Source organism: Trichechus manatus, unplaced genomic scaffold (genome assembly GCF_000243295.1).
Source record: "Trichechus manatus latirostris isolate Lorelei unplaced genomic scaffold, TriManLat1.0 scaffold00094, whole genome shotgun sequence".
Classification (NCBI taxonomy): domain Eukaryota; kingdom Metazoa; phylum Chordata; class Mammalia; order Sirenia; family Trichechidae; genus Trichechus; species Trichechus manatus.
The window spans coordinates 7,526,095-7,541,713 of record NW_004444030.1 but is presented as its reverse complement, the minus strand read 5'-3'; the positions used below and the strand labels follow the sequence as shown (position 1 = coordinate 7,541,713).

General features: G+C 38.8%; 1 protein-coding gene across 2 annotated transcripts in view; it reads right to left on the bottom strand.

Annotated features, from left to right (window-relative positions):
• The window catches only part of SIK2 (salt inducible kinase 2), a 114,494-nt gene that overhangs the window by 11,276 nt on the left and 87,599 nt on the right, over positions 1-15,619 (bottom strand). For both annotated transcript variants that reach the window (XR_002824996.1, XM_004382490.3), the window contains exons 5-9: positions 11,785-11,909; positions 11,226-11,349; positions 9,771-9,991; positions 8,064-8,216; positions 1,120-1,284 (exon numbers count right to left, since the gene is read on the bottom strand). Coding sequence is in view for 1 of the 2 variants with exons in the window: in XM_004382490.3 (XP_004382547.1) it covers positions 1,120-1,284; positions 8,064-8,216; positions 9,771-9,991; positions 11,226-11,349; positions 11,785-11,909 (788 nt within the window). In the remaining variant the exon portion in view is untranslated. The remainder of the gene's footprint in view (positions 1-1,119; positions 1,285-8,063; positions 8,217-9,770; positions 9,992-11,225; positions 11,350-11,784; positions 11,910-15,619) is intronic.

Genomic DNA, 15,619 nt, shown 5'->3' with positions numbered 1-15,619 from the left:
ACCTCAGCTTTCCTAATGCTCTGCTTTTGCTCAGGCTTCTTTCTCCACCAAAGATATCACATCCTAATTTCTACTAGTCCTGTTTCTACTCGCTTCTCAAGTCTCAGCTCTGACAGTTTCCCCAAAGACTTTCCTGATCAAATGAGCTAAAACAAACTCCCTCCTGCCTCCTTCCAGTCTCACCGCACTTTGATTTACATATTTTTAATGGGCCAATCAGATTTCATCTTTTATCAATTTTTTTCAGCACCTGGCACATTGCCTGTAGTTATGTGTATGTTACTTCTCTGGACTACAAACTTTGAGGCAGAATTCATGCCTGACTCATCTTTTTATTACCTAGAGAAGCTAAAAAGAAAGGAAACTAATGTTTATTGAGTACCTACAATCTGCCCAGAATCTCACACACGAGTGCCTCAATTAATTCTCACAACAGTTTCAAGGTGGCATTGTTCTCATTTTACACAAGACAAAACTGAGGTTCAAAGTGGTGAGTCACTTTGTCCAAGTTCACCCAGCTAGTAAAGAGCCGAGTCTACTTTGAACACACTCTACAACCTCTGTTCTCTTCTGATGTTACTATGATCTTCTGTACATCACTCTGTGCTAAGTATAACACACAGAAGATAAATAAATATCCACTGAATGAGAGAAGCTGTCATCTTCCATATCTTAAAAGCCAACTTTCTCCAGTATCTCTCCTTTAAACACAGACAAGAAAGACGGCCTCCCATTTTGTAGCTGTAGCACACCCAGAAGAGAGGTAAAGCTCTATTCAGCACAATAATTTTTTTTGTTTTGTTTTCAGAATTACAATTTGTTGAAAAACAAAACAAACTTGTGACGGACCAAGAAACTTAAAGAGAGAAAGAATGGCTAAGAAAGGTAAAAGAAGAGGGCTTTGGAAAAGTAATTATGAAGGCTGCAAGTTATGTAACAGTTGTAATGACAAGATAGTGACGAGGGCTGAGGCTTCACCCTGGACACTTTTCTTCGGGTCTTCCCCGCACAAACAACACTCCTGAGTGACTTGAGGAAACGACAAAGTTCAACACTTGTGGACCAAATTTCAATCTCTAGCCAAGCTGCAAGCTCTGAGTCTCTCAAACACGTCCGTACCTTTGGAGTATCAACACACTCTTCTTCCATAAACGCTGCCTCTGCCTGACAGCCAGAGGCTGGAAATGAAAAGGCCTCCACATTGGGTGCCTGTGAGAGGAGGGTGGATCTCATCAGTCTCATGCTCGGTGAATGTATGTTCACTGGCAGTCCCACAGTTTGTGCCTGTAAATATGGCAAGAACAGACAGTTCGGGAACATTGATACTTTCTACATGAATACACCAAGTTCTTAGAATAAAACAATTCTTTCTAGTGCAACTTAATGACAAACAGTTATCTGCTGGAAATTCCAGAAAAGTTCGGATATTCTGGAAAAGTTGGGACAGATATTGATATGAAACAGTATCAGAGGTCAAGTATTCTGAAATGGGTTGACAGAATTTCATTCCTGTCCCAAGAGGAGGTGTGTCACTTTCACGTAGATGCCAAGAAGTAGTCTTTGTAAGGGATCTAAGAAGGCTCTTTTTTTCAACTCATCAAACTTCTATTGTCTGCTTCCTTAAATACATTATCCTAGAAAGATGAAAGCCGAACAAACCCGACTCTAGGAGCTCAAAACTGAGCCCAGAGCTAGGTACACACACCCACAATTAACGACAACACAAGGCACACTGAAATAAGTGCTCTGTATCTGTCCTTATGTTTTGAAGGGGTGAGATGGTATTATTTCTTGGCCTCATTTGGGCATGACAAAAAAACAAGGGTGCTTATGAAGAGGAAGAGAAGAAGCAGAGTTACTGGTGGTGACAGGAGTGGCCCCCTTCCTCCAAGGAGATGCACAGCCTGAACATAGCCTGTGGGCCCTGCTGGAGGGAAGATGCTTATTACTGAGCAAGTTATGATCCTGAACTCAACCTACTACAGAAAGCTCCTGAAGGTTTTGTTAAGTCCATTTTTCATGTCTCCTTTTTAAGCATTCTAAGTAAAACAGCATTACAAAGTCTTAAAAACAACAACAACAACAACAAAAACCTTCTCTTCTGACAATTGGCAAGGACTGATTTTAAAGATGAAACTGTTGAGAGGATTCTTTCTTCCCCACCCCTTCAAAACTAGCAGAACAATGTACTAGATGTGTTTTGAATGTAACAGACACTGCAGAACATCTGAGGGAAGAATCACTATCATGCTGAACTCTAAAGGCAGAGGAATGGCCTGCGGATTTTTCCTGCAACAGTCACATCAAGGGACACAGGATGGTAAGTTTTAAATTCAAATAAATAAAAGGAACAAAATGGTATGAGATTTTAGCTTCCTCTCTCCCAAAACCTGGACTTCACCACTTACTAACTGTGCTATCTTAATCAGAATACTTAACTCTCTGAATCTTATCTGTAAAAAAAAAAAAAAAAAAGGTGGGGGGGCAGATCTACTTCATAGTGAAGTTAGGATAGTAAAAGGTAGTACGTAAAGTACTTAACTCAGGAAATGCAATTCCTCCTTTCCCCTTCTTTCTAAAGTCTTAAAATGATCAGAAGAATTTAATATAAGAATTAGACCACAAAATGAATGTATACTCTTCTTCTTATTTACTATCTAATAGATGCCAGTTAAAATTTCAGGTTGATGTTTTTCAAGGATGTGGGGATATGTTAGAAAAGGTGACTTTATATTTGGTATATTTCAATGTTGATATCATTTGATATACTGTATGAGATAAAGGAATAAAACAGCAATAGAAAAGTATTAGTATTATGTGGATGGCGCTCTGGTGGCGTAGTGGTTAAGAGCTTGGCTGCTAACCAAAAGGTCGGCAGTTCGAAGCTACCAGGGGCTCTCTGGAAACCCTATGGGGCAGTTCTACTCTGTCCTATAGGGTCGCTATGAGCTGGAATTGACTCGACAGCAATGGGTTTGGATAGTAAAACAGAAAGAAAATACTGCCTACTATTCTGAGCACGATAAAGAAATAACTGTTTTTATATCACCATTCCTCAAGCTTATATTCCAGGCCACTTTTGAGGCTAAACAACTTTTTTTCCCCTTTCAAGCATTAGTCATTTAAATTAATTTTCCCACCACTGTCACAAGGTAAACTTCCTAAAAAGTACATCTGGTACATTCTTCTTATCCCCATCATTAGCTTTCCAATCAGAGGGTAAAACTAAAGTTTGATTTTTGTCTCTACAACTTTATTAGACTGCTCCTTCTACATAAAAGCAGTCAATTCTTAGGGCAAAGCATTACCTGAAGATACCATACTGGGAATATGATTTCAACATGATAACTATGATGTACTGTTCCTTCTCAGTCCCTGTCTGCTGTCAGCTGGGAGTTTTTAATTGGCAGATCGTGCTGTGCCAGACCAAGCATAGCACATTTTCCTTGACAACTTCACCTCCAACCTGTACTACATAACTTACCATGACTGTGATGAGGACAGAGGACTAACACATTTCATTGTGACAGTCACTTCATAGGGTAGGTTTTAGGAGTCTGCTTTTCAGGAATAGTATTAGCATAGTAATAGCCAAAACCAAATCTGCTGCTGTTGAGTCGATTTCGAATCATAGCGACCCTATAGCACAGCAGCAGCATGCACTAAAGAAGTCTTTGTCGAACAAGGTAGGTATACACATACAAACGGCAGGCTCACCACACAGAGTTGACTAGAGAACATGTTATCATAATAAATAGATGGTTAATTAACATCCCAAGGAAGCAGATGCTACTAGCTTCTCTCTCTCACTCTTTTTTTTTTATGTCAAAGGGTTTTTATTAGAATTGGGGCAAAACAGTTTCTTACACAAAGGTTACATATTTTATAATACTGAGTCTCCTGTCTCTGGAAGGACTCTCTACTTACAGAGTTAATCTTTATATTCTTTATTATAGTTTCGTACTTACTTCTCATTTAATACTTATGTTTCTGATCAATTTATTTAACACAAACACACACACACACACATACACATACGTACATACGGACTGACAGTGGCTACAACGATGGACTCAAACGTAGCAACACTTGTCAGAATGGTGCAGGACTATACAGGATTTGTTCTGCTCTACATAAGGTCGCCATGAGTTGCAGCCGACTCGATGGCACCAAACAACAGTAATATATATACATATATTTACGGTTCTATTTCTAACTCATTATTATTCCCATAAAGGAAAGCTACTAAATTTGTGTACACTTACTTATATATAGCCATTTCAGTTTGTTGCATCAATTCTAAAACTCTTTGAGCATCCTAGACTTTCTAACTGTACAGTCATATCTACAGTCCATCTCCCAATATTTATACCATTTGATTTTCCTATTTTATTACATAACCTTGAACAGTTGTCTTCAAATTGATGTGCATGTATCTGAGGTATACAAAGACTCTGCCAGTAGTATATTGGCAGGGAAGCTTTACCAGTCAGTCAGTTTTTTCCTAAAACTGATGATCATTTGTTTCCCCTTCTCGTACCTGGAAAGGGACTTTTCGGTAATGTTACTCAGGAATGTAGTTAAGCTCTCCAGTTATCTAGCCCATCCTTCATTTTACAGTCTAAGAAACTGAGTCCCAGTGAGATTGTCCAACACCTACTGGGTCCCACAGTTCCACATTACCTTCCTTTTCTTTGGTAGAAAAATTTATGTAAATTATGGGTTCAGGATTTTAAAAAATGATTCTAATTTTTAAATTTTTAATTATATCAAGAAAATAAAGTTAATTATTAGCATTTAGTTGCCTCTGTTTTCTTGTAGTCTAACTTACCTCATTTCTTAGGATTATTTATTTTCTCATTGATTTCCTTAATTTTTACTTTATGCATCTGTGTAAGAGTTTTTTAAATATTTTATTTTTTGTTGTTGCTACTGAGAATATACACAGCAGAACATATACCAATTCAACAACTGCTATATGTGTTACCAGCTTCTTTAAGAGTGGTAGTAAACAATGATTTTGTCCACCTAACTGTGGTAACTTTTTAGGCCATATGTTTTGTCTTGAATCTCTTCTAACTGTAATTTCCAGAATCAGTGAAACAAACAAACAAAAAAATGTTCTCCCCTATGGGAAAATCTTTACTGCTCCTACAGGAATACGCTTTTTCCTATAGTTGCAGAGGGCAACCTCTAATTAGTAATTAAAGGGAAACTGGGAAGAGTGTCCAATTCTTGTCTGCTTACAGTTGATGGAAACTCAAAGCAGAAGGACTGTTAGAAAGTAGTGGTTAGAATAAGAAAAAGCCATGACATACATAAATAGTTGCCTGAAGTAAATTAGATGCAACATTTCCTACATGTTATATAGCAAATAAGCATTCTAAATCTAAGATGGGGATCTCACTTTTTTCTAAATAACAATGGGCACTTGGGACTGTGCCTGGCACATACTAAGCACTCTGTTGAACTGAACTGCTGGTGCAGGTTAACTATCTTTATAGCAATCTTATGAAGCAGGCATTGCTATTTCTATTTTATATTTAAAGACACTGGGGCTCAGAGATGCTGACTTGCCCCAAGGTACTCAGCTCAGTTTGGAACTCAAGGTCTGCCTAATTCCAAAGCTCATGTGATCTTCGTACGGGATCATGTGGCTCCCCCAATTTCTTATTGCTATATCAGGTAACAAGTGATTTGCCGCTTCTTAAAGAAAATCAGAACATCAAAGAATTAAAGTGAAAAGGCTCTATTAAAGCTTTATGCATATTTATATCTACAAAAACAAAAAATCTACTTTTTAAGAAGTTCAACACTAAAAATTAGAACATAAAATTTGTCCACAGTGGCTATCGCTTAGCATCTAGAAGGTGCTCAAGACAAGTTTGTGAATGAGCATTGAAAATTTTACTTGAATTAAGACACATTTTAAATTACAGTAAGTAGGTTTCTATGACAACTTAGGTCAATCATAAAGTGAAAAGAACTCATGGGGTGTTTGGTAATTAAAGAAAATTCTCAAATGTAAGAAGCTATGTTAAACATCTGAACTCCAGGGCAGAAGAAAATAAAATCTGAGATATCCCTGGGAATTTGCTTCAAGTTTAGATAGGAAAGGCTATCATTTACAATAACATATGCACGTGCCGGAACAATTGTTTAAGTAACCCCTTACCATTCCCTTACTTGTGTAATGTGTAAGAAGAATAAAGAGACTTGGGAGGGAAAGCCTGCTGCAGCACTGGGCCTTTCCTGCTTCCAACCCTTTAGTTTGGCATTTTTAAGAGGGTAAAGGTACCATTACATCTTACTACTACTACCCCAACCTAAGAATTCTCACTTGATCCCCTTCTCTATGTCTTGAAAGCAATATCATTTAGCTTTGAAGGTTCCCAAGTGCTCAACGATACTCTAATAGAAATACATGGAATTGTATCAATGCATTAGTATCAACAGTCACATTAGGATCAATACACTATTCTATATACAAAAGTATGTGTAACAAAACATACAAAGTCAAAACTCTTCTGCTCTTACTTCCACTTTGAATAAAATTACATAAGTGGATGGAAATCCTTATACATACAATTATTCCTCTTCTCAATTTCTATATAGATGATTCCTCAAATTTCTTTAGTCCCTGCCTCTCTCTTGGGGTCCAGATCCACATCTTCCTCCTGAGCAACTGAGTCAATGCCTTCGTTATTCTCTCAGCCCAAGGCTCAAGACTGGAGTCATGTCTAACTCATGCTGTCCCTTCCTAACACTAACTTATCAATTTATGTAGCAAATACTTACGTAGTACTTACTATGTGCCAGGCACTGTTCAAAGTGCTTCATAAATATTAACTAAATTAATCCCATAACATCCTATTATTATCCCCATTTTACACGTTGGGAAACTGAAGTACAGAAAGACCGTAAGTAACTTTTTTTAAGGCCACACAGCAGTAAATGGCAAATATGGGCTTTGCTTGAGATCCTGCTTTTAACCACCATGCTGAGCTGCTTTGCCAAACCACTGCTAAGTTCACAGAGTCCACCTCTGATATTGTCCTTGCATTTGTCCCTGCCTTTCTACTTCCATCATCTCCATATTAGTTTATGCCTCCAGTATTTCTCATCTAAGTGACCATAATAATCTCTTAACTGCTCTTTCCAAATTTCCTCCCTTCCCAATTCAATTCATCCTTCTTAAGTTACCAGATTAATTAGCATGGCTATAATTTCATCACTTTTTTGCTTAACAGCCTTCAGTGGGTCTCTACTGCTTCCTAAAACATAAGTAAACTCTTTACCTAGGCATTCAAAGCCCTCTACAATATGGCTTCAACTTACACTCCAATATTTTCACTTCCCCATACTTCAATTCAAGTGGACTAATTTGAACAAATCTTACACTTATGCCCACTTGAGTATTTTTGCTTATGCCACATCCTCTGCCTACACATAATGCTTCAACTACTGCCTCTTCCTAACAAATTCCTACCCCTCTGTGAAGATCTGTCTTACATGACATCTCTCCCACGAAGCTTTTCCCACTCAGATGCATCTCTCTCTCCCTTGCCCTTAGTTCTCCTACGGCACTTACCTTCCTCTGGTGTGTCTCATGGTTATTTATGATCTTATCTCCCTTCTATCCTGTAATGCCTCTGAGGGCAGTGACTGTGTTTTATGCATTCTATTCCCTAGTAATAGAAGCTTGTCCTAGTGCCTAGTAACAGAAGCTTGCATATGGTAAATCTATAAAAACATTTGTTAAATTAAAAAAAATTTTTTTGAAATTGAATGTATAGACTAGTTACATTAATTCTTTACATAAGTGAATGGTAAAAAATGAAAAATCTCTTTAAGAAAATAAACGTTTCAAATAAAATTAATCCTTAAAAATAAGAAAGTACAAAAAAGATTGGCGAATCCAGTGAAAAGCAGAGGCAGAAACTTCAGAGAATAACGGAGTACACAGGGTGAAATCCTAACCGTTCGCACTACAAGATGAAAAATGTGTCAAACATGTGAACAGGCAGAGGCACAGATAAGACTATTGGCTAATGGGGTGTTACCTTGGCAACTGTTTGTTCGGCAATGGTGCTGGGCCGACGCTGGCGGGCGTCAAGTCTCTGCTCCACAGGAAAACTGCTCCTGTGTGACTTCAGGCGCTCCACCAACAAGTAATAAATGGCAGCAAAGTGGTTATAGCTCTTGTTCTGTAAAGACTGAAAGGAGAAAACAAGCGCTGAAGGCAGAGAACCATAATCAATCAATCCAATGATTTCCACCTTTCTAAACAAGAGGGAGGAAATCATGTGTTCTTACAGCTGCAAACGAAGTATGCCTCAAAACGAAAGCTGTTCCAGAATTTAGAATGGAAGACAGAAAATCTGAAGTCTCTACATTAATTAAATAAAAAGCGATACCTTTAAATGACCTCACTGGCCCTTTTACATTAACAGGATCCGTCTACCTTTTGGCATTCGGAGAAAACGCCATCATTGTCTCACAGAGACACTCCCCAACGTTGTCATATGGTCCCATCTCATAGCTGTAACTATGAGTAAGGTTCTAATTCCATAGCTTCAACACAAATCTCAACCATTCAAAACTCTGAAGTGAATGATTAAAAGTCTCTGGGGGGCTTTCTGATGGTTACTTTGGCCTGGAGAATGACATCTGGATGCTAGACTGAAAGTCACTGTGTCTCTGTTCTTAGGTAATTTTTTCCCCTTGTTTTTACAGTCTCACCCTCTGAAACCTTGAAAATAAAGTTGCTTCCCAATTTTTCACATCTGTAGCCTGCCAGCTTTCCCAGGATACTAATGGAGCAGAGAAACACGGAGCAACACGGCTCCTTTGGCTTACGAGTACATCCAACAATCTGCATGAGTGCTGTACAGGGCACCGCAGATGCAGGGCACTCTCAGCAAAGCCAGCGGGCCAGCAGAGCCTGCACTCACAGCTGCTGCTCTGGATTCACTTCATGGGCAAGTGGAGAAAAACATCACTGAGTGCATAATGAGCAATGCAGGAAAGCCAGTTTGGTTTCACTGATGGCTACAATGGGGGGAAAGGCAGCATGCTCTGGAGCTTTGTTTTTCCACAGCAACCAAGGAGGCATTTTGTATTCTTGCTTGTTATGCTTCTTCCTTAGAAGCACTGTTTTTGTTTGTTTGTTAACTGTTGTGGAAGTATCAAAAAATATGTATATCGTATGAATGTGCTACTAGAGGACAGGAATAAGAGCCAAGAGGAATTTTCCAGGTTCATGGCCTATTCTCAGTTCTATGACCCCTAATATTTCTAAATTAGGAATCCACCTGTTTTTGCCTTCTCATTTTCCCTACTTCACAGTCTAAATTCCACTGGCTTTCTTAAACCTGATGCCTACCCGCCTCCTGGTTTCCTGCTCAGCCCTCAGCCTAGTTCCCTATCTGTACATTGACCGATCACACAAACTAGTTTAATATAAAACTTCAGGCTTCATCTTGGAAGAAAATTTCTACTTTGTATTTGTTACGCTTCCATCTTTGCTTTTTCTGAGTCTCTGTAACCCCTTGACCTTGAATATTTTGACAGATGGGGCCGAGAAAAGAAATTTGTACACTGAATAAAAGCAAATATAAATAGAGTCTGATGTAGTCTACAGGGCAAACTGAACAGTACACCTAGGTGCTTGGAATGGACCTGGTGAAAGACTAGGATGACAGGTGGAAGCATGAAATTTCAAGTTACTAAGTGTAACAGAATTCTAAAATAATCTCTGATCACTTTACCTCAATGGTTTTCTGTTGATCTATTCCAAGGCTGTGCATCAGTCGCAGAACCTGCTCATTAAACTCCCCAATGGATGGCTCATTTTCTTGACCTTGTGGATAGAGAACAGGTCTCTGTACTGGAACTTCTACTAGCATCCATTTATGCTCCTTGATTTGAGCTATGGTTAGCCGTTTGGATGGGTCTAGGACCAACATCCTGCGAATGAGGTGCTCACAATCTAGAGAAAACACAATGTTATAAAAGTCGCATAAATCACCTTGTACTTCAGTGTATTTGCCTGACTCATGTGACTATGTACAACGGCTTTAATCTTTGTACCCTCCAGTGCTCATTGCCGAGCAGGAGCTCAAATAAATAAATGGATACATGAAGGTTACTTCTATTTGCCAAGTTCACATGATGAATGAATACGTAAGGAAAGCAGGACGGTGTGGATCTATCCAATTCAAGCTAAATGAATCTTTCTACTAACTGAGTTTCTGAACTCAGTTAGTAAAATTACTAATTAATATTAACTCAATATCTAGACACAAACTTGTATTTCCACCAAAGAAAAAACAGGCCTCATTCTTAGAACAAGCAAACAATAAACTGATCCATAGTCACTTCTAAGGCAGATACACTGAGGCTATGGAAGTGTGGCAAACAGCTCTCCAATGGACTGTTGCTTTTCTCCACATCAGTACAGCTGAGAAAAATGTGCGCAAAACATTGCTTACTTCTGATTACACTAAGAAAACTGCACTCCTGCAACCGTGGGCACTAGCTGATCTTCTGGGCTCGCGTCTTGTTCCTCACCACCCCTATATAAACAAATCCCCACCTAAGTGGCTCACTATGTGTCAGGCACTGTGCTATGACACTGTATATAGATAAATTTAGTTCATCCTCACAAACCCCTAGGGTAGGAACTATTGTTATTTTCATTTTACAGATGAATAAACTGAAGTACAAAGAGGAGATATAACTTGGCAAGGTTACACAGCCTTAAGTGGCCGACTCAGGATTCAAACCAGGCTGTCTGGCTCCAGAGTCCATGCTCTTAGCCACTAACAGCATTATTTCTACTGTTACTAGGAACAAAAGAGTTAAGAATGATAACCAAGAAACTCAACTAAGGAGTAAACTGCCTCTATGTAACAAGACTGGCAGGGATTATGGTGTGTTATCTTAATTCAACAGAGTATTGCCACTTGCTTTTTAATTTAATTAAAAAAAAATTTTTAAGTTTGCAGCTTTCTGCTAAAGGAAGTAGGAAAATACATTTTAAACTTAAAATTGGAAATTGTCTCACCTACATGGAGGGGGCTGTTTATTTCTAAGGCTTTTAAAGTTACTCAGTCATTTTATTTGATGCTGAAACTCTTAGAAAAAGGGAAGCTTTTGCCTAGGCATCTCATCCAGAGCTCAGATTCCCAAAAGCACAATTAGTAAGATAAACAGGTTGTTACCTTCTGACATGAAATATGGAATCCGGAATCTTCCTTCCAGAACCCTCTGCCTCAAAATTGGAAGAGTCGGTCCATCAAAAGGCAGAGCTCCACAGACAAGGACATAAAGAACAACTCCCATGCTCTAGGGAAGAAAACAAGGTAGTCACATTGCTACCAAGAACTTGGAACACTCTTTGCTTTCCTACACAGGGTTCTTAAAATTATATATACTGAAGAAAATTCCTGTTCAAATTTAGTTTTTTCTCAGAATTTGAAAAAATATGAAACCCTGGTTATTGCATTAAATTGTCCTATAATAAATACTAAAAGATCTGAATTTAATCATTTTGATTTCTATTTAATTTTAAATTATTACGGATATTAGGATGATAATATTTGTCCCTAGAAATTCTTTCCTCAAGATATAATTCAAGATGCTTTAACAAATTACAGTCCAATGGATGGGGAAAATAATGAAATACTACCCAAGCATTAGGTACCAAGAGCTCCTAAATTGGGCTCAAGTACTGAGTATTATCATTATGGATGCATTTAACCCAGCAAAGCAAAGAAATACCCAAATATCCAGCTGTGGTCCTTCATACTGCTGCCCTTCAAAGACTTCTGGGGCTGCATAAGGGGGGCTGCCACACCATGTTGCCAGCAGTTCACCACTTTTAAAGAAATTTCCAAAACCGAAATCTATTGGGAAGGAAATAAATGTTACTTTCCTCTGTGTTCTCAAACTATACTGAATTTCTCTGTAATAAATGTTACAATATGCTGTATTTACAATGTCAATACTGTTTGCTTTGTGAGGATTGGGATGACCTCTATCTTGTTATGTTTTCCTAGCACTTAGCACAATGACTAGCAAATAGTGAGTACTCAATAAATACTTGTTGCATGAATGCATAAGTGAACCAAGTTTTCTTCTCAAAGAAAGTGAGAAAAGAGTTAGAATAAACCTTAAATGATATATTTTTACAGTAGAAAGAAAATCCATTGGTGTAGACAATCAACTTGAATTCGATAATCTTAGAATTCCAGTTACCCAACAATTGATCAATAGCTCTTTATCTTATATGGTCTATAAGAAATGAAATAAATGAGTAAAACTCAAAGATATTTACTTAAACACAACGCAGTGGCTGGCTGCTCTCACAGTCATTACACCAGAGTAGCAAGACATAACTTTAAAGGCAACTGAGTATAGTGTTTCCTAAGTTACAACTCTGTAGGTGCTGGTCCGTACACCTGATTAGGCAGATACCCATCTGAACAGCTCAGCCACACGTCACCTATTACCAGTAACACTTATTTACTCATTTAGGGAATGCAGTGGCATCATATTTGAGAACAGTTAATGGCCTTTCCTTACAATCTTAAGTCATACTGAATTTGTAGCTTTGATACACAGAATGTACTCTGGAGATACTGTACTAAGATGTTTTTAACACACATGGAAACTAAAGGCAGAAAACAAATTCAGTTAGCTATGGCATGAATGGAAGCTCTCAGCCTTCTGCTATGACTTCTTATAACCTCATGCTCTTAACTGAAGAAACAAATTCCTCATACTTTGTAAGTTACAGCCATTGTTATAGATGGAACTGTGTCTCCCCAAAATACACGCTGGAGTCTTAATCCCTATACTTGTGGATGTAAAATCCTGTTAAAAAACAAAACAAAACAGCGTTTTCTTTGCTATGCGAATGAGGCCATATCAGTGTCCAGTATGTCCTAAGCCGAATCACTCCAGTGTTACGGCAGCAGCAGACACAGAGAGAGACAAGAACAAAAATGGGGGGAGACAGATGCCATGCACATGAAGACTGCTAAGGAACGTTGGGGCTACAGAAGCAGTGCTTGAGAGCTCGGCTGCTAACCAAAAGGCTGGCAGTTCAAATCCATCAGCTGCTCCTTGGAAACCCTATTGGGCAGTCCTACTCTGTCCTACAGGGTTGCTGTGAGTCAGAATCAACTCAACAGCAGTCGGTCGGAAGGAAACTGAGACACCCATATTTCCTTATGTCGTTATACACTCCTGACTAAAGAACACGCCTCAGTGACAGGAACTGGCTCTACCCTCAGCTGGCACATGGAGGGTAAGCTTTAAGTGATGCCCCAGGGGGATCGGATCAAGTCTCCAGTGCCAGACTGACTGGCCGTGAGACCTCGGATCAGTCTCTGTGAGTCTTAGCTTCCCCATCTGCAAAGCTGAAATAATAAATCTACCTAATTAGCAGGTTGTTGTGGGGATCAAATGAGTAACGTAAACTCACAAATAATATATACCTATATATACACATGTACTTCGAGACTATACATACACCCGTACCTCAGGTGAAGTATTCCATTAGCTAGCTGACATAAAAACTAGTGCAAGCAGTAATAACAGTAGTAACTAACAGTCCCAATCACCATGAAAGAGTACTGCCTGTGAAGTCAGATGGAACCACAGCTGGTTTCCAGTTTTGACACTTTCTAGCTTCAAGCCCCCTAGGTAAGTTATTTAACTTCATTTAACTTCTCTGAACCTTATTTTCCTTATCTATAAACATGGGAGTAATACAACCTACTCAGAAAGGATGTTGTGGGGATTAAATGAGATTAAGAATATAAAATGCCTCGAACATAATAAACGTGCATTGCTCAATCCTTTCTCCTATGTGAAACCACCATTACTGACCACTGCCTTCCAGAGAAAAAGGCCCTGAGAAAATATACAGGAGGGGGCAGAAGTGTAGAGGGAGCTTAAGGGCTCAGAAGAGAAAACAGAGTGCGTCTTGGCAGAACACCACTGCGGTCGGTCCTTGGCATCCAGGAGTGTGAGGCAAAACCAAAAAAAAACAAAACAAACCCGTTGTCATTGAGTCCATTCTGACTCATAGAGACTCTATAGGACAGAGTAGAACTGCCCAATAGAGTTTCCAAGGAGCAGCTGGTGGGTTAGAACTGGTGACCTTTGGGTTAGCAGCCAAGCAAAGGAGATGCCAATGAGGACTTCTGCTCCCTTCACAATGTGGCCTCAGTTTGGTCCTATACTAGTTTTCCAAAATGACTATCAGGGAGGTCTTTTCTTCTAAATTCTGCCTCTATGACTAACCACATTATAACTCCTGTGTACATATAGGTACTTCAGAATTATTAAGAAAAACTATACTCTCTATTAGTTAAGGACTAGATGTTCAAATAAGATTTAAAGAGGAAAACGTTAGTTTTGCTCAAATGGTAAAGCATATAAAGACACTCTGGGATGTGTGTTTGGAAATCCTGAAACAGGTACAATAAATGCTGCACTTTAAAAAATATCACAGGATTAGTTTTAACACATGTAAGTTGAGGACACTGTCCAAACAGCACTGTTAAGTATTAGGGTCTCAAGGGAGCCATTACAGAGCTACTTCATTCTGAACTTCCCCATACTCTGGAAAATGAACCCAAAGGAGTGACGGACACAGAGGCCTATCAGGAAGGCAGCCAGTCCTCCTCATCGCCTTATGTTCTCTCACTGGTGCACTTCATAGGCTAAGAGAGCCAAGAGCCAGGAAAGCATCACAGTGCCTGTGGTAGCCCAGCTTCAACCCTGGCTTTTCATATCTAGGATAAAGAAAGTTTCCCATTAACTTACAAGAAGAGTGGTACTAAGCTGCTGTTTACTTCTGTTTTCGGTAGGTAAATGAGGAAAATAGGATGACTTGAGTCTGTAGGAACACTTTTTTCCAAACACTGAAAGAAAATCAGGCTCACTAAAGCTATAGGGTCGCTATGAGTCGGAATCAACTCGATGGCATTGGGTTTGGTTTTGCAAAGCTATTACAATATCACATATGTAGAATACTTCTATAATCTTCTCAAAGCACTTACAACATTCTATCTGTTATTATCTGATGTACTGGCTAAGGAAGACTTTGGATTCAGGCAGATCTGGCCCTTTGCTAATGATGTCTGGACACTTATAATTTACATAACTTAATTAGAATGACAGTATTAATAATTGGTGTTTGTTATCAGGAAGATACAGTCCTGGATCTTCTGTTTATTAACTGTATGATCTTGGGCAAATTGCTTAACTTCTCTGAGCCTTGGTTTCCTTTTTTGCAAAATGGGGACAACACCTACACTTTCTAAGACAGTTGTTAGTATTGATGTAAAGAGAATGCATACAATGCTTTAGGCATGGTAATGAAACATAGTAGGCGCACAATAAATGACAGCTATTACTGCTCTTATTATTCTTATTGTTTTACTTATATGTATCCCCTACCGGACTTAAATTCCTTGAGAGTAGAGAATGTTTATACTCCCAGAATTAGCACCATGTCTACAGATAATAGTTGTTCAACCAATGTCTGCTGAATGAATATGTTGTCATTATTATCTCTTTCAAAAGTGCTTACAATGCCTGA